The sequence below is a fragment of the Protopterus annectens genome, chromosome 1.part0 (assembly GCF_019279795.1).
Source record: "Protopterus annectens isolate FY-2018-M chromosome 1.part0, PAN1.0, whole genome shotgun sequence".
Classification (NCBI taxonomy): domain Eukaryota; kingdom Metazoa; phylum Chordata; order Ceratodontiformes; family Protopteridae; genus Protopterus; species Protopterus annectens.
The window spans coordinates 123,819,143-123,838,618 of record NC_056725.1 but is presented as its reverse complement, the minus strand read 5'-3'; the positions used below and the strand labels follow the sequence as shown (position 1 = coordinate 123,838,618).

At 38.4% G+C, this 19,476-nt stretch overlaps 1 protein-coding gene across 3 annotated transcripts in view; it reads left to right on the top strand.

The window, feature by feature from the left end:
* Nucleotides 1-19,476, top strand: part of SYNE1 (spectrin repeat containing nuclear envelope protein 1) — a 2,173,401-nt gene that overhangs the window by 1,310,356 nt on the left and 843,569 nt on the right. For all 3 annotated transcript variants that reach the window (XM_044089035.1, XM_044089189.1, XM_044089105.1), the window contains one exon: nt 621-715. In XM_044089035.1, the coding sequence (XP_043944970.1) occupies nt 621-715 (95 nt within the window). The remainder of the gene's footprint in view (nt 1-620; nt 716-19,476) is intronic.

The window sequence follows — 19,476 nt, the reverse complement described above, 5'->3', positions numbered from 1 at the left end:
GGATTCATTTAAAGGAGTGAGTTGTCAGTGTGATAGTTACAAGGGTTTTCATGCCTGACTGATGTTATACATTTCGTAGCATTCAGTTTTAGTCCATGGTTTGACACCAGCTATTGCTTTGGAAGGCCCTCTTAGAGAATGTTGGTCTCCTGTGGGACATTTATAATGGCAACAAGTTTATAGTCATCAGCAAACTTGGTCAGCCGTAAACCCTTAACAGTAGCTTTGACTTTGAGAAGTAAATGTAAAAGAAGAGTGTCTCAAGGACCAAACCACAGGGTATACCACTAGTGACAGGTCCTTTGGGGGAGGTAAAGCAGCCCACCATAATTTTCCTGGGATTTTGTTCTTGTCTTATACATGTTCACAGAGAAGCAGAAAACAACTTTTTGTGTTTGTAGTATGAGATTGCTTTTCATTTCTTTTAGAATTTATATTGAGTGCATTGATTTCTTCAGGTACAAGTAGAAACCTCTCATTGTTCAATCTGACCTTCCTAACTAATGATTATGCACTGCAAATTATATACCTCAGCATAAGAAACTTGACTGTATTATTTGAAGGAAATAATTGTCCATAATAGTTTTGCATTTTACCTTTTTTGTTTTGTGTTTTTGTAGCTGTTCCAAGCAGAAATGTTCAGTCGTCAGCAGATTCTGCATTCAATAATCAGTGATGGACAACATCTCCTAGAGCAAGGACAAGTGGATGACCGGTAACTTCTATGTTTCACTTTTCTTCAAAGCATACCTCTCAACTTCTTTGCTGAACAAGTTCAACATGTGTAAATTAAAAAATTTGTCTATGAAAACAGATTTTAGTTGCTTATATTGTTCAGTGCCAGATGGTACTGTTTTGACTATGTATCTGACAGCTGTGCATTTTTCAGAAATGGAGACCCAGTGTTTTTCTAGCCTGTGTACCTTAAGGAGCACAGAGATGCCCTGGGAGAAGCAGGACAGATGCCATACATGATATACAATTGAGGATTCTTTAGGAAAGGAAGCTTATTTCCAACTTTTGAAGTGTATTGATTGCAAGGCAGCTAAATGAGAACCAAAAGAATGTTGCATTTGTATGTTTTTTTTTGTGTCATGAGATAACACTGAGTCAGAGTAGATGCTTTACCACTGAGAAATGCTGCTTTCACTACAGGCTTACTTTTGTGGGTGTTGAGTGGAGGAGAGGAAAAGGGTCATGGCTGTTGAAGGGAGAGGCTGATATTGCACTGCAGCTGGAGTGACCAGAATGATTGGCATCTCGGTAAAATCATATTTGACAAACTGCACTTAGCAAGCATTCAGTTTTCTCTATAGCTGCTACATGAGATCTTCATTTTTAGGTCAGGTTTAATGTGTAAGGATGCTATGAAGTATGCACACAATGACTTAGATCTCTGACTATGTAAAGACACATTGCAGTGCGTACATGGTGACTTGCACACTTTGTACATACCTGCCATCATCTAACCAGGTTACCCTTCAGAATTATATATGTCATTTACTGTTGTGCCAAAGCAGCATGAGATACTCAGTTTGCTGATATAGAAAGTGACTTTGGATATTTTGTCCTGCACCACTTCATCTGCCCCATCCCATGGGTAATCAAGCCTCTTTTTAAATCTGGTTCTTTAATGTGACAACAGGTGGGGTGTGTAGAGCTTCACTCTTCATCCCTGTCAGACTGACATTAGATACGGGACTTAATGAGCATTTCTCAGAAAAGCATCAGTAACTACATAGAGACCAGCACTACTAGGTTTCTCTTTTATTCAAAGTAACTACTGCTTACATGGTCTACCCAGCTGATACTTGGCACAGAGGACTAAAGAGTTGTTAACAAGCTATTTCCTGTGGTCCATTGGTCCAGGGTTTGATTCCCTCAGCCTCTACTGCCCAAGTGCGTGACTCTGAGCAAGTCACTTAACCAGACACTGCTCGCAGGCTAGTTCTGAAAAAGGTCCATGGAGATCAGTGCTCTACCCCAGTCAGCAAATAAATAAATAAAAACAAAGAAGATATCACAAGTTAAGCAGCTCGTGTGGTACATTTCTGCACTTTTACAATGCAGTTGTAAAGTTTGTTACTTAATTGTATATGTTTTGTTTTACCTTTTCAAATGCAGATATAATTTAACTTGGGTTAACATAATTTCCCTCTGAATTGACATCACTGAACACCTCTTATTTATCTTCAGTATAAATAATGGTTTCATTTCTCACAGAACTGTCACATAGCACTGACATATTACTTAGCAAGGCTTATTTACTTAAAGCAGTAATTTTTAGGACTTGTTTTAATGGCAAATTTACTGTTTCTTAATCAACAATTTAGTGTTTCATATATTTAGTTTTTGAGGGAATCTTGATAGGCACAGAGGACATGTATGTGTCCCCTTAGGACTTGGAACAGTGATCTGATATAATCTTCATGAAATGCCCTTCACTGTGGCAGTGTAACTCCAGAATCTCCATCACAAAGGGCTGTCCTTCTGTGGTTAAAGGTATGATCTGCTATACTTCTTAAAATGTATTTCGTTTCACAAAGTTCCATCAGGAATGCAGTTTTCTATTCGGGAATAACATCTTCAGTGTACTATTACTGGCTGCATATATGGCATTATAATAAGCACAAAGAAAGCTGTCTATCTTTTGTGTGTACTACCTATCATAGGGCCAATCTTTTTAATACATTTCCTGACATTTCATTTGTAAACTGGGTTCTTAGTTACAAGCCTAAAGTGCTTTAAATCACCTAAGTTATTAAAAACGTTAACTGTTTCTGATTTGGACTGTGGATAATATCCACTGGTATTGTTTTCAGGCAAACGTTTTCTTGAAATGCTGGTTGCATTTTAGATAATTTCACAGCTACCATGTCTTGTGGTTAATGCTTCCATATCTATATCAGTGCCAGTTGACCACATTTAATTGGGCAAGAACTTAATTTCTTTTATCCCTGTGTGTCCATCATCTGTGGCATCCTGCAGTCTGGAATGTAATTGGGTGGGATGACCATTCTGGAACTATAGTCTTATTTACTACATATGGATAGATGGCCTGTAACAGTAAAACTATCTTCCCATCAGCAGCGCAAGACCAAATTCTGTCCTGACACATCAAAAAAATAAACTGAAACTCAACCTTAAAGAAGTAAATTAAGAAACTTGATATAAAAAGTTTTAAGCGTGGGATGAGACACATATTAAACCTGGTAGACTTCTTTGAAAATGGCACCAGAGCCTCAGATAAAGGAAAATCTGTACATACAGCCTGCCTTGACTTAGCCAAGGCCTTCGACACAATCCCACATTCGGGCATTACTGATAAACTCTCCCAGTTGAATATCAACCCTTATGTTGTCAGATGGGTTGCTAATGTGCTCACCGACAGATCATACTCAGTCAGAGTTGTGGACTTTACCTCAACCAGCAGACCTGTCAGCAGTGGAGTTCCACAGGGGTCAGTGCTGGGGACCCCTGTTGTTTGGAATATACTTCTCATAAGTTCTGGCCAAAGCAGAGGGGCTGTGGCTGACTAAGTTTGCTGATGATTTTAAATTAGGTGCAATCACTGAATCCTCAAACGATGTCAATATACTTCAAGAGGGACTTACATAAACTAATGATTGGTGCCAAAGCCATGGACTCAAACTCAGTTCTAAAAAATGCATTATTATCCCCCTTGGTAAAAACACTATCCCTGCAGACTATCATATAAATAATAATACCATTAGCAACAACTCAGTAGTGAGAGACTTGGGAAAGCAAGTTGACAGTAGCCTAAAGTTTGACCACCATGTGTTTACTGTGATAAGATAGGCATTGCCTCAAGAGTGAAAGAGGTCATAACTCCCCTGTACTTGACCCTCAACCAGCCAATAATTGAGTACAGTGCTCTCTTTGATATGTACCTTACCAGCACCTGCAGCAACATGAGAGACTTCAGAGATTTCTAGCCAAGAAAATTCAGAGTCTCCAGCACGTCATACATTGACTGACTGAAGTCACTATCACTGTACTCAGAAGCCTACAGACTACTTAGAGGAGATTTGTGCTTGGCCTACAGAGCAGTTTTGGATCCAAACCTAATCTGCACATCTGCAAGTTAAATGGGACAAGGGTCACCTGCTCCAGGGGCCTTAACTGGGACTACAACATAAATAGGACCTGCTGGAGAGACAGATATGTCTCTCAGAGGCTGTCACCTCTCTGCAATAGACTACAAATTCATATCAAACAGAGTCCTGTATGACCCTGTGTAAGTGCAGCCTGTATGACTGGATGGGAAACCATAAATTCTTGCTGGGGATTTCACCTGTGACCCTTCTAGGTATGGGCAGTCATTGCTAACTAAGATCTCGAGTCTTGGGAAGATCCTGTATATTGGGTTTCTCTAGCATTATATTGGGTACACATGGCTAGGCTTATAAATACCTTTGAGTCAATAGACTAGTAACCACCTATGGAATCCTTTCCAAAGAATTTAGGATATACTCTGTACATGGGTAAAATAGTGCATGTCAGGTGCTAACCGGTCTTAACTATTACAAAGACAAATTTATGCAGCTAAGAATTGCTATCATAGATAAGCCTAGGTCAGCATAGTGTGGATGTAGCATAGGTACAGATGCACTAAGTGTTCTGTATGCAATGTCCCTTTCTCTGGCTGTTACAAATAAAAGCCATCTGAATAAGATCTAACATTAGGCTGATTCTAGTTTCTAAATTGTGCTAATGTCCATCCTGTGTACAAACAGAGGTAAACACAATATTTACATGCCACTGCATACAGACTTTTGGAATACCCTGGAAAGACATTACATTGGGAGATTTTAAGGTAAAAGGAGATGGTTAGAAAGATCCTATGGAAAGATTATCTTGCAGTTGTGTGGCAGTTAGCCCAAAGAATTATGACCTGCCTCCTGTACTACAGAGTTTGATTCATTCAGTGTCCATTTGACTGCTATGACTCTGAGCAAACTGTTTAATCAGATAGTGCTCCTAGGCTGTGTTTGAAAAAAATGTCCCTGTTCATTGGTGCTATACCCAATTAGTAAATACACACACACGTAAATATGTAAGGATGAGAGTGTTCTACAAAGATTGTAGTCAGTCATGGGTAGTATTTAAGGAAATGTTTAATTTAGAATAGAAGATGTAAGGGCAAAAGAAGCACAGTATAAAACAAAGGTAAAAGGTTTTCACAATGATTTGGGGGGAAATATGTGAAAATATATATTAAAAATAAAGAAAGAATAAGAGACTATAAGACATAACCAGAATCTGTTGTAAGCCTTAGAAAAGAGTAAGTACCTCCACTGATGGTTTAAAGTATGAGCAATGGGTTGTTAATATAAAATTTGAAGATATTATGAATCGAGCAAAAGTTAATAAAAGATTGTGTAGAATTACAGAAAGGAATAACAACAGAAGAGGCAGAGAAAATAAACAGCAGGTAAAAGTAGACAGTATATCAGCCAAAATTGTAATGGACCTCCATATTATAAGATGATAAAAAAGGAGAAGATAAAAATTAGTCAATATTTTTAAAGCCGTTGTTTGTTAAGGTTATTAAAGAGGGGATACAGTGTCATATTCTGGTTAGGTTTTTCATAAGGACTTAGGTGATTACTAGGCTAACAACCCCTTGGAGGCCTTTTCAAGCCTAGTCTTAATTCCCAAATGTATCCAGCAGGTTGATTCTATGGGTTTGTTGTATGGGCTTTAAGTAGACTTGGGCATGGATGGTCATTTATCCTGCTGAGTGCGACACCTCCTAATTTTTGCCATGATTTTTGATTGATACCATGATTAGGTTGGGTCAAGGGTCGTCTGCTTTCCACAGGTTTGATTAGTTCCTTCAGGGTCATACTTCATGATATACCCACTTTGTTTTTTGCTAACAATGTGGTTAAACTGTGTTTTGATTCCTTTTGTTCTAATATAATATTTCATCCACCCCTGGAACCTACTTGAAAAATGCTCACTCATACATCAACATTTTAGGATGGTCTGCAAATGTTAAAACAATGAAATGATGATTTCTGGAAAAACTAAACACATTCTAAAGATTCCTCATATTGATCATGTTTAGGCTTTTAACTTCATCAACAACTTACCTTTTCTTCAAACCTCAGTCTCATTTCTGCTAAACATAAGGGTCTTTTGCTCACCTGATCCAACATTCTCATATGTTAACAAAAAAACAAGATCCAGCAATGCAAAAGGTCTACAAATTCAAATGATAGAATATGCACTTCCATTTGTAATGTGGGGCCCTTATCAATTGTAACCACTTTCAGATCTTATTAAACAAGGTTTATGGTACAGTCAGCATGCCTCAAATATCTCTATAGCACCTTAACTAAAGCAAATGTTTTTCCTGTTGTGCATATTCTACAAAGCTCTGTACCTGACATATTGTTCTACCCTGTGATACCATCAGAAAAATAAAAGTAGCCTCTATTCCTAAGATGCACATGTAACTACCTTAATGCTGCCCCATACCCCATCCTTTTCATTACCTCATTATATGCTGTCAGTCTATCTTCCTTTCTCCTTTTCCCACTCCACTCACTTTCCCTTCCACCACTCTGTCTTTTTCCCAGTCCACATCTCCCCTCCTTCCTCTGTGTTTTGTCACCACCACTTCTTCACACTTCTTTGCACTTTGTCCTGTTCAGTTTTCCTCTACATTGTCCCCTCTTTCTCTCTCTCTCTCTATTACACTCATCCTTTCTCCTCGCTCTCTTTCTACTGATAATCACCCTTCTCGTGTACTTCACTTGTTCTCTCTCTTCTATAATGACCACAGTGTTACACATGTATCCTTCCCTAACCTGTTTATTATTCTTTTTTTATTTATTGTCCCCTCCTCCTCCTGCAACCTTCCCTAATTTCACCCAGCTATATCCCATTCCCTTCACCTTTCTCTCCGCACTATCCATTGCACTTTGTCACCATTTCTTTCTCCAATTTACTCACAGCCTTTTCTCCAAACCTTTGTCTTAATCCCCTAACCATCTTCCTGTACATCAATGTAGCTGTACTAAAAGTACTATGTCAAATACTACTCTTGCTTGTTTAATCACAAGCTGTATCATGTACTCATCACTCTACATATATGCTGTTGATTTCTATAAGTACAATAAAATCATTGCATATCATTTGTTTTTCAAACCCTTTTCCTCTTCTTTGTTTAACTGTTTGCCTGATTTATTCTTCTAACACTTTCCTAGCATAGTTAGATATAAATTTATCCCATAATATTCTCAAGCCAGTCCAGTCTTTGATTTCATACCTCTTCGAATGTAATCCTCCACTTAACACTGTTTTATCATATAACCCAGTGAAGTGCATGGAGCATTACAATTACACTCAGAAATCAGTGAAACAATATAGAAAACCTCCAAATACTGGACCCAAGCTAATTTGGTTTCGTCATAGGCAGGACATGCCTACTGAGCCTGGTGGACTTCTTTGAGAAGGTCATCAAAGCAATGGATGAAGGCAGAATGGTTCACAGTGCCAACCATGACCGGCCAAGACATTACACACAATACTGCACTTAGGCATTGTTGACAAACTCAAGAGGTTAGGTATAAATCCTTATGTTACACGGTAGATAGCCATCTCGCTCACAGACAGCACCCAGGAAGTTAGAACTGGGGAGTCCACCTGTACAAAGAGACCATTCACAAGCAGAGTCCCTCAGATCTAATGGAACTTTGAAGACAACCAGTATCTTTGTAAGTCTGACTTCTTTTTTAATGCTGGTTTGACCACTTCTTCACTCAACGTTCAGGTGTCAGACATTGCTCCCATTGTATACCCGTATACCCTTCTGTGACTTCTGGCATTGCTGAAAAACATTTATTTTCTTAACTTGAAACCTGCAAAGGATCCCATTTCTCCTGCATGTGACTTGAATTTTGTTATTGAAAATATGACTTTGTCTTCCTTTGAGACTATAAATACATTACTGCTAAGTATCTTTTAGTGGAAACCCCTCTTCTGTCAATGTTTACTTCAGCCTTAAAAAGTTTTTTTAAACTGCAGGCACTAATGTTTAAGTAGAAGCTGTTCTCCACAAGGACAGAGTGTCTCTGTGAATAACTGCTTACTTCATTCTTAAGGTGGTTACTGAAGTATCTCTGAAGTAACCCGTTCCTTTACAGTTCTTCATTTTAACAGAACATTGGGTATGAATGGATTCTGTATGTATTGGATATGTGCCTGTAATGAAATAACTAAACAGTCCCACAAGATATATATATATATATATATATATATATATATATATATATATATATATATATATATATATATATATATATATATATATATATATATTTTTTTTTTTTTTAAGGTATAATAGGGTTGACCATTTATCAAATTCATCTATCCATCCATGCACAACCTCCTTTTCCCATGTTTGACAGCAGGTCATGGTGTGACTTCAAAAGTGGCAACCATCTAGAACCAATGTTCACACCACTGGGCAGCTAACCCTGCTGCAGTTGTTCTTCAGTACCACACACATGCATGCACATTTATACCTATGGCTAATTTTAAGTATCCAATCTACCTACTGCCTGTCTTTGGAATGTAGGTGGAAACTGGAGCACTTGGAGAAATCCATCTGAACATAGGGAGGACATACAGACTCTGCACAGAAGGTACTCTAGCAGAGAATCAAACCAAAGAAGATCTTGGTGTGAGGAGACAATGCTACCAGCTGCATCACTGTGCCTCCCAGCAAATAACCACTTATCAGATAATCCTTTCTGTATAAGTAAAACAAGTCTTCTTGCACTGACTTTGTTTAGATAATTATAACGTCTTCCTTTTTTGATTATTTTGCTAAGTATAACAAGTCTCTGACTGTGAATATTAATGCTCAGTCTACCATGTTGGTAAAAACCATAGCAGTCTTCTTCTGGAATGAGTCTGCCCAGAGTATTTATGAGGCTGCTGTCTGGCACATTCTCTTAGTGTTACAAACTGACTGTCCATCCTAGAGCTAGAGCACAGGTTGTTTATGCTGTCCTTCAGGGCATTCTCTACACCATTAGCTCATGTGCGGGATGTGAAGGTATGCCGTGAGGCTGTCTGGCTTCCTTCCATACATTTCTGTAATTCGTGCAGTAGACATGTTATTATAAACAGAGCAAATCTGTGTGATTACAATTAGCACAGGAGATTATTGACACAAAACAGTCCCAACCTCTTTTCCTGTTTCTGCACATAAATCTGATGACAGACTGATAGCTGAAGTGATTGTTGTATTATGTTACATATTTAACTAACATACTGCATCTATTGCTTTTTGTCTTCTTTAGTATTTACACTTGTCTGTATATAGGATTTTTTTTTTGGTTTCTTATGAATCATACACTTGCATACTGATATGATTATTTCTGATTCTTTATAGACAGATTCACTACAGGCTTTTGAAGCCCCTTTAACCTTTCTCAGAAACACTTGCTGGTACAGTCTGTGTATGACTGTCTTCTGGGGCTACAAAAAAGTAGGGTGTATAGTGCAATACTCAAGTATTATAGCCAGGCTGTACTTAACAGCTGCAGCTTGTGACTGTATCTTTTGTAGCCTTTGATATGTCCGATACTTGCAGTAATAATCCTAGTATTTGAATATGTATTGTCTCAGGTATTTGGTGAGTATACTGGCATAACTGTACTTGTTAATATGTGCCAAGACTGACATATAGAAAGCAGACAGAAAGACACACACACACACACACACACACACACACACACACACACACACACACACACACACACACACAGCACACACACACAAAAATTACCTCCTGCCTTATGGTTATTACTGCCACCAACCAAACCAAGCCTGGCATACACAAGTTGAAGTTAAAAAATAAGCCAAATTATATATAAAAATGATGGTAGTTTTAGCTAAGCAGTCTTTACAAGAGGCAGATACCAACACTCCCACACCAGTTGATAGTACTATACTTATATCAACAAATAAGTCCTGTTTACAGTTTTTTACAATTAAATTCATTTCTTCACTAAAAGAAAACCAAGTAATACAGTTTGTTAAATTAAATATACAGACAAGGTACATATTTGCACAAGATATATAAAATAAAGTGTTCCAACAGACAGTTTATACTTATGCAAGAACAATGTCTACCTAGATTGCCATTTCTTCAGTAATAGCAAGGTTAAAAGAATTATGTCCCTCTCTACCATTAGCTAGAAAGTGCAAAATGTATCAGGGAAGACCGGTGACAAAAGTGAGCTTAATGTTTCAGAAAGGCATACTATTCTTAGGGCTGACACATTCAAAAAGAGCTAAACAAAGGCTAAAAACTGGCTACTGTAAGCTTGTTTCCCAGGAAGAGGGCCACACCACCTGGCCTCTGGATGGGTGTTCTAGGATGAGTCATCAATGGAGACCCACTGTTAGCAAAGTTTTTCCATGCCATACTTCCTCTCATTGACTCAATGAGTCATATTAATGAAACTTTGAATTTAAACAATAGACCTGAAGTGAGTAACATAATGCTATAAGTAAGAAAAGAAAAATTCAGTTACATAAATTAATGCCTTAAGTAACAGAAAGTAGCCCATTGAGGTGGACCGAATGTGTGTGTATGTGTTTGTGTTTCCCCTCTACCACAGAATAAAAGGTATTTACTCTTTCTTTCACAATTTACACTTTATTAAATGCAGCTCCATGCAAAAAAATGTCCTATGCAGTCTTATGCACATATTTTTCTATGCTGCATTTCAAATATAAACTGCATTTCAAAGAAAACCAAAGATGCAGGATTTATAAAACTGCCAAAAGACCAAGACAAACTGTAGAAAAACAAAAAAAGGATTTATAAAACACTTGGACATTTCCCATTTTGTTCGGTTGGGCGGGTGTTCGAAAGACATGTGTAAATGGGCGTGCCTTCATTGAAGGTTGAACGTCGAGCTGGCACCTCAGCGTTCGTGAAAATCTACTGCCAATCATTAGCGGACTGGAGTTCCGCTGTGGCGACCCCTAACCGGGAAAAGCCGAAAGACAACAACAACAGCAACATTAATAAAAAATCAGTTGCAAGTTATATAAAGTCCCAGCATTATGCACTGAAGAAACTGATTTGTTCAAAAATACCAAGAGAAGAGCTTAGTCACTCTTTATTTCTATGTGATAGCACATACAGAAGAAAAAATTCTAGCATGACAAAAAGCTATGTGTATAGTTATCCGTTAAGGCTCTTAGTGAGTTTATCATTCTGCTTCCCTTTAAACTGAGCACTGCCATGCCACCAGATAACCAACGCTTCTTGTATTTTCTGAACCTAGAGTAGTTAATAATACTTAACTTGATGTGGTGGTGGGGGGGGGCTATTGTTGGTGTCTGTATGTACATTTGTAAAGAAGGGCTGTGTTGCAGAGTTATAGTAAATGCTGTGTAGTGTTTGAGACGAAGTTCTGCAAGATGTTAGCCGTTCATTTAAATAGTTACAATTTCAAATCAGCAAAGTGCTTATATTGTGTAGCTTGTTTTATATCATGGCAAGTCATTTCATTTACATATTTCCCTTATTTTTGAAAAAATGGTGATAAGTTTAACAGATAAAATCTAACTCTAAGGTATATACAAACCATACACAAAGTGGATCTGTCATACTTTTCCACCTTTTGTCATAAACCCACAGACCCTCTGTGTGGCTGTCCCTCAGACATGAGTTGATTTTCATCACAGTAAAGCAGAACTAGAGAAGCTGTACAATATAGAACAGCAGGCATTATAGGGACTAAGAACACACCTTAATAATAATAATAATGGAATGCCTCAGTGTCATTTGAATGAGAATTCCTAGAATGTACAAAAACGTGGATTTTAATTCCTAGAGTGCTGCAGGAAAGAAACTGCGATTTACACATACAGACACAAATCTTTTCTTTAGCACAGCACAAACAAAGGATTAATAAACAGACCATTAGGGGTACAATGCCTAGAACCTCCTTTGAGGGGAGGAGGCATAATGTCCCTTAATCCCCCCCTTTATCAATGCACAAATTCCAAGGTAGCTGTAACTTAGTGTACATAATATTTAGTTTTATACCTTAAAACTTCATCAGTTAAATAAAAGCTGGGATTTCCAGACATTTCAACTTCTCTATCATTTGGTAAAGAATTACATTTCAAGGCTGTCCTTATGTAGCCCTCTGTACCCAGAGAAGAGCACCATTGCTCTGTACTGTCTCCCTGTTAGGTATGATTGCTTACATATCACCATCTCTAGTGAGGATATTTATCTGGTGGAACAATGGATTAGTTGATCCAGGGCATTGGAATTTATGAATTCCAAGAACCGTTGGGAAAAGGTGTTGGTACCCGAGTAGTTTTCCCAGTTAATGGCAGGGTAGTTGAAATCACCCAGTATTAGGGAGTTTGGTTGTATCTTAATATTTTCCAGTATGTTTAGAAAGGTGTAGTGAGAATCTTGGGGCATGGTGGGGGATCTGTAGCAAGCTACAATTTGGATTGCAGTCTTACCTAGTGTTAGTTGCACCTGGAGAATTTCAGATGCATTGTGTTGGGCAACTAGCCTGGAGGTGTGACTATCCTTGGTGAATATGGATACTCCTCCACCTTTAGTGTTTCAGTCTTGGTTTCGTGGCCAAAAAGTGTGGTAAGAGTTGTAGCCTGGTATTGCAGGGGTGCTCTCTGAAGCCTTGAACCAGGTCTCAGTTACTGCACAAATATCGATGTTCTCCATTTTTAGGAGTGCCTCGAGAGAATGCATTTTGAGTTTTAGACTTCTAGCATGGAGTAGCATTACCTTCAGATTTTGCATGCTTGTATCTGTTACAGTGGTGGTTTTGTCCTTTGAACCTTGCCTAAAAAACGCACCATAGGGGTGGCAAGAGCTATAGCCAGTAACCTGAATCCCAGGGGCAACAGGTGCAGACCGTCTCTGGCAAAGCATTGTGGTATGTCGATCATGTCATCCCAGGCAGACAGATACTGGATCCCCTTTGAATGACACCAGAAGCTTAGCCAATTGTTAAAGTCAATCATTTTGTCCTTATACTGTGGTATCATTCTGGGAAAAGGCAGGATGCTACTCAGGGCAAGGGTCATACCTGCCTGGGCCATATGATCTGAGAGCTCTTCCATGTTTCTTTTCATGTAGTTCAGGAAGTTACGTCTCAAATCATTCACTCCAACATGGACAATGACAGAGTCATATTTGTACTTGTTGTGGAGTGACTTGAGTGCATGAGTTATGTGGTGGATCCTGGCACCCGACAGGCAGCTGACTGTAATTTTCTCCTTGCTCAGCCTGGTGAGTGGGACATCAGTGTGCCTGAATATAGAGTCACCTATGACTAAAGTGGTGGGTACATTGTCTTGCCTTAGGGTCTGTTGTTGGGTGGCACACTGGTGTTGTGAGCTATGTGTCACTTTGGTTGTGATTGGTGTTTGTTTGCATTTCAGCTTCGGAGGTCCTTGTTGCTTGGGCAGGTTAATGTTAAGGGCCTCTGCATATGTGGGTTTGGTGTTACTATGTGTGGTTGTTGATGGTGTGGGTTTTGAAGGGCTATGTGTTGCTTGAGGTGTAGTGCAGGTGTTAACCTTCTCCTGTTGATTGTCTAGCACAATCATTGCAAACCTGACTTAGATTAGAGGGTCATCTTAGTACAAATGTCCATGTTCATGGTATGACCTTGTCATATTTTGTTATTTTGGTATACAATGGAAGATTTCCTGCCTTTCCACTTTGTATTAGTTGTGTCATAGTAAAACATAAGAAGATGTAATATACTGCAGCCATAGCTACCTATATAATTAAGAGGAAGATTGGTGTTCCTTACTGATCCCCCTCTTCATGCTGGCATATAATGCATTAAAGTTTGGTCACAAAGCAAGCCATATACAGAATGTAATGCAGAATATACCATTATCAGTTTAGTAGTTTTCTTACTGCCTCTTTGACTGCCCTATTGGATTTGCTTATCAGGCACAAAACAAAGAACCATAACTTATTTAAACTGGCATGTCTGTTACATGCAAGTGATCACCAGTTCTCAGTTCATTTCTTTGGCACATTATAAGGCCACTTTATAGCCAGGTGCACACTACTAAATGCATACAGAAACATGGGCAGTCTCATTGCATGTATCTCAGAAGTTTCAGTCTAACAGACTGCTGCTTAATACATGGATTAGGAACAGTGGCTGCTGGTGACTTCAAATCAAAAATATTTCAGTGCATTGGCTACATGGCAGCTTATCTAGATGGAAACAAAAAGGTTGTGAGGGATGAAAAAATAAATTACTTTTTAAATGCATTACTAGAATGCCAATCAAAACCAAGTATAAAAAAACAAGCAGCACTCAATTCAAACCACTTCTCCTTGTACTGCAGTTCTAATTATAATTTATATTCAGCTTTTATAAAAGTACCAAGTAACATGCCGAAAGTAGTAATCTCTGTGATACCCCCACTTGTAAAAATGTTTCTTATCCAAAAAAGACTTTTAAAGACCTGCTGCCTGACAACAGCTATTTACTTGTTTCATGGGGAAGACATGATCAAAGTACAAAATGAACAGCAAACAACAAACAAGCTCAAAGAATTATTGCACAGGTTATGGACCACACATGATAGATCAGCATTCTGTTTAGTTTATGGGTAAAGCCTGCAAAGATGACTCCAAGTCTCCAACAAATGTAATGAGGTTCAGAAAATACTGTAATCCTGTCCTTTACTACAAATACTGTCATATGCATTTCAATACCTAAGGCTTATACACTATATAGTTATGCAAATATTCTCTGCATGGCAACAACAAAAAGGCTTTCAATGTTGGTGATTCTTTAACAGTATGCTTATTAAAGCTTACTTGCATCTTACAGTCTCAGACAAGCTTACCTGATGGTCATTACACCATTGCTACTTAAACACACACCAACAGGTACTGCAACAACATGCATTTTCTGAATAATAAGAAACATAAAATCAACAGTATAAAAACATGACAGAAAACCAGAACATTCTGCAAAGTCAAAGACAGATAAAAAGCCACTGTAGTACATGTGCCTAGCTTGGGGGGGGGGGTGGATTATCTGCACACTTTCGCTGCATAACTGCTCCTTGCCCTGCTTGGACACATCCAGAGTCACTACATGAGGAAGTGGAATACAACGAGTATGTCACAATTTGAAATGTCTCTGGCTGATGGTGATGGCCCTGACACATGTATCGTACCTCTCAACCTCAGAGCAGGAAATCTGTACAAAGCCATAAATAGAAGTGGGACAAAGGCCCAAAAATAAGCAAAATTTTAAATATTGCTCTTATAAACTTAGAAAGATAATAGAATAGTAGGTCTTGCATTAATATGAATTTTCTGAAGGGTATGAAATCTGAAACTCAAATGTCTGTCATTATTTTCTAACTTCAATCTTTAATGATTTGCCAATAATTTGCCAGAAAACCACAATTTTATAAAAAATGGACCAAAAATGTGATGCAAAAATATAAAATACCCACATAATACAGCTGGGAACCTGTCAAAGAAGGGACACTTTTTTTAAATATTAGTACTGTTAACTTGAGCAGCTGACAAAATAAGAATCTACATGCATTTCTGAAATTAAAAGTAATCTATAACTCTGATCATTACAATTACTTATTAATTGTAAACCCTCCACAATTTCTTCCAAATTTGCCATTTTGCAGAGGGATTATTAGTGGGAGAGCAACACTTTGAGCCAAAATGGGGGACAGTTGAGAGGTTTGGATGTACCCAATTCTATAAAGTGATTTATTTGCACATACCTCTTAAAGGAGGAAATCTGGACAAGGCCAAATATAGTGGGGGAACATACCAACAGTACTAAAAATTGCTCTTGTATAAACTTAGACAGTTGATATAATAACAGGTCTTGCTTTAGCAATCATTTGTCTGAAGGGTATGAAGTCTGAAACTCAATGTCTGTCATTAATTAGTGACTTTCCTAAATGATTTTCCAGTAAAAACACAAATTTTATGAGGAACAAACCAAAAATAAGCAAATAATCTGTTCAGTCTGTGAATATCTGGACAGTTGAGAGGTATAGTTCAGCTGAAGCGGTCTCTGAGTTTGCTGCCCCCCCCACAAAATCATGGTCAAATGGGGCCTCCCCCTGCAGCCATTCCAGTGCCCCATTACTTTGCTGTTTCACCCCATTTACCATAAACACTGTAATGTGCATATTGCTTTACTTCTATGATAATTTGGATTTAATTTAAAATTTTATATATTTTATATTTTACAGCACAAACCCAATAGACATCTGCTAAACAAAACAATGCAGTCTCACAATGAAAATAGACTTAGCATTGAAACTTCTCTGCACTTGAAACTCACATTCATTGAAACAGCATCAAAACCCACATTCAAAGAAAATACATCTGGCCAGTGGCAGATACAGATTAACTTTGGGCAGTTTGCAAATCATAGGCCCCTTGCACACGAAACGTACATGTGTTCTTTGATACACCTTCCTGATTGTATTAAATTATATTGTATAATATAGTACAGTCGTTAGAGGCCATTTTAAATTTATTGTTTTGAAAATGCATGCACCAGTAATGACAAAACTGCTCAATTCAAAACATTTCAATCAAAATGTCTACTCAAACTTCTACAATCCACCTGTCATCTAAATAATGCCACATTAAAGAGATCTGCAACTAATGAAGAGGTTGCTGCTAGCAATCAACTTTATATTTCATTGTTTCATCTAGAAATAAAGTGTCTGTTGTCTTTGATGAATACATTGCCTATGTTACACTAAAAAAATGATAAGCTAGTAATATTGCAATAGGGACTGGATGGCAAACTGATAACAGGTTCATAGTTACTAGGTATCTCTGCCAAAGAAGACATTCTCAGGACTTCAGCCTTTAAAAGTATAATACAGTACAGTTTCAGCAATGCATCTAAATACTGTGGGAGTAGAACCCACAGCCTTCTGCATTAAAAGCAAGTATACTACCTGTTGCACTATTAACAAAGCAAGCAGACTCAGCATAAGCAGCACTAAACAGTTTAAAACTTCTCTTCCCCTGAAGCTGTCAGCTCCTTGTAAAATCCACTCGACACTCAATGGTATCTCTCAGCTTTGCAGCACAAGAAATCTGGAAAAGCCAAAATTTATTGTGCTGGGGGGACAAAAGCCCAAAAACCAGGAGCACATTTTAAACATTGCTTTTATAATCTTGGAAAGTTGCTAGAATAAAATGCTGTGTTACCATTACCACCATACATTTCATTACCAAGTCTTGTACCCAGGACCCTGAGCACTACAGTGAGAGCAACATACCACTATGCCAAATTAGCTGTTTCTATAAAGATAGGAAGACTGAAACTTAAATGGCTGTCATTTAGTGAATTCAGTTCTCACCACAGCTCCCAACCTCTTAGCACAAAGCACCAGGGCAAAGTGGATAATGGGTGAATATATCCCCCAAACATATTCAGAGAATTCAGTTTTCACCGTAGCTGTCAACCTCTTAGCACAAAAAAAGGACAAAGTGAATAATGTCTGAATACAGCCCCAAAAATAGCAACACATTTCAAACATTGATCTTATAAACTTAGAAAACCTTCTGAAGAATATGAAGTCTGAAATTCACACGTCTATCATTCCAGAAAACCACAGATTTTATGACGCACAGAACAGAATAAAAATATGAGGAAAAAAACTGAAATTTTTTCACAAGTGGTGGTGGATAGGGAATTCAGGTTCTTGCTATTTGCATGCAATGTACAGTGTTTGAGCCTGTCTGTAGCCACCAGGTATATTTACATGGGACATTTCACACACAGACACACACACAGGTCCTAAGTACAGACACACACTCCTTGTCTTCTTACAATACTTTATCTCCCCTGTGGCAGAATATGTTGTATTGTTTCATTAATGTCTGAATTTTCAGCAACTTTAGCCATGGTTAAGTTTTAGTATGAATGATGGGAGTAGGTCTGCAGTTAGAAAATATCAGTAAGCTTGGGAGCATATGGAGTTAGCATTTAAATCAAAGGTCATAAGCAGACTCATAGTCCAAAATTGGTTGTTAGAGAGTCTGCAATCATTTAATATTTGAATTAAAATTTGAATTGGCAAGGTGCTTATTGTGTTTGCTTTTAAAGATGAACACTGACCCAGCAGACGTAACCGATGATTGCAGCCTATTCCCTTGTATGACAGTTTACTACAAAAAACTCTACTATTCAATCTGTATGTAGTGTTACCTATACATATTTAGTATGTGATACAGGCCAGTTTACACACAGCAATGAAAGTACCCGAATGGACCGCACACACACAGCAATGAAAAACGGACCGCACGCACACGCACACACACACACACACACACACACACACACACACACACACACACACACACACACACACACACACACACACACATGAAAGTACCCGAACGGACCGCACACACACAGCAATGAAATTATGAAAGTACCCGAACGGACCGCACACACACACACACACACACACACACACACACACACACACACACACACACACACACACACACACACACACACAGCAATGAAAGTACCCGAATGGACTGCACACACTTAGCAATAAAAGTACCTGAATGAGCCATCACAGTCTCCATAAACAATCTACACACTTTAAAAGCTCTGTACGGACTTAGCAATGAAAGTACCTGAACTCTCTGTTTGTCCGTCACAGTCTCCATAAATAATCCTGGTTTGCCTCCTGAACTGTCCCTCTATGGTCCTGTGAAATAGCAATAAAAGGTCCTGTCATGGTCTCCATAAACAACCTGGTCCCTGGTAAACTCTGCTTCTGCTCCTGCAAGAGCACTGGTGCAGGGTAAACACTGCTTCAGCTTGCCTCTATGGTCCAGCGAGAGCAGCAGGCTTACAGTTATCCAGCCTGCAGACATTGCAGTCTGATCCCCTTACAGTCTATGTGGTTATAACTACATAGACTTCTGGGGCATCTGCAGTCTGATGCCTTGTTTCCCATTCCGGACTGCTGTTTAACCAGTCCGAGTTTGTGACTGGACACTCCCTCTAAATTTTAAATGGACACTCCCTGTATTTTTTTTTCTTTTTACAGCAGTGAGCAGTCTGAGTTAAATGGTTCGGACACTCTAAATTAGTGGTCCGGACATTTTCACAGCAGTCTGAGTAATTTTTTTTTTCTTTTTACAGCTGAGGGGGCTGCAGTCCTACAGTCCAATATCACGAGCCACCACTGATTAAAAAGTTCTTATAGAACTGTTTGTTTTAGAAAAGTAGTACTTGGTGTGTGTATGTACTTAACATGTTTAATAAGACTTGGAAACACACACTGAAATTTTCTAGAAGTGTTAAAATAAACCTGTACTTTGTCTGTCAGAGTACTAATGTGCTAACTGGAAAAAATAGCTTACTTGAA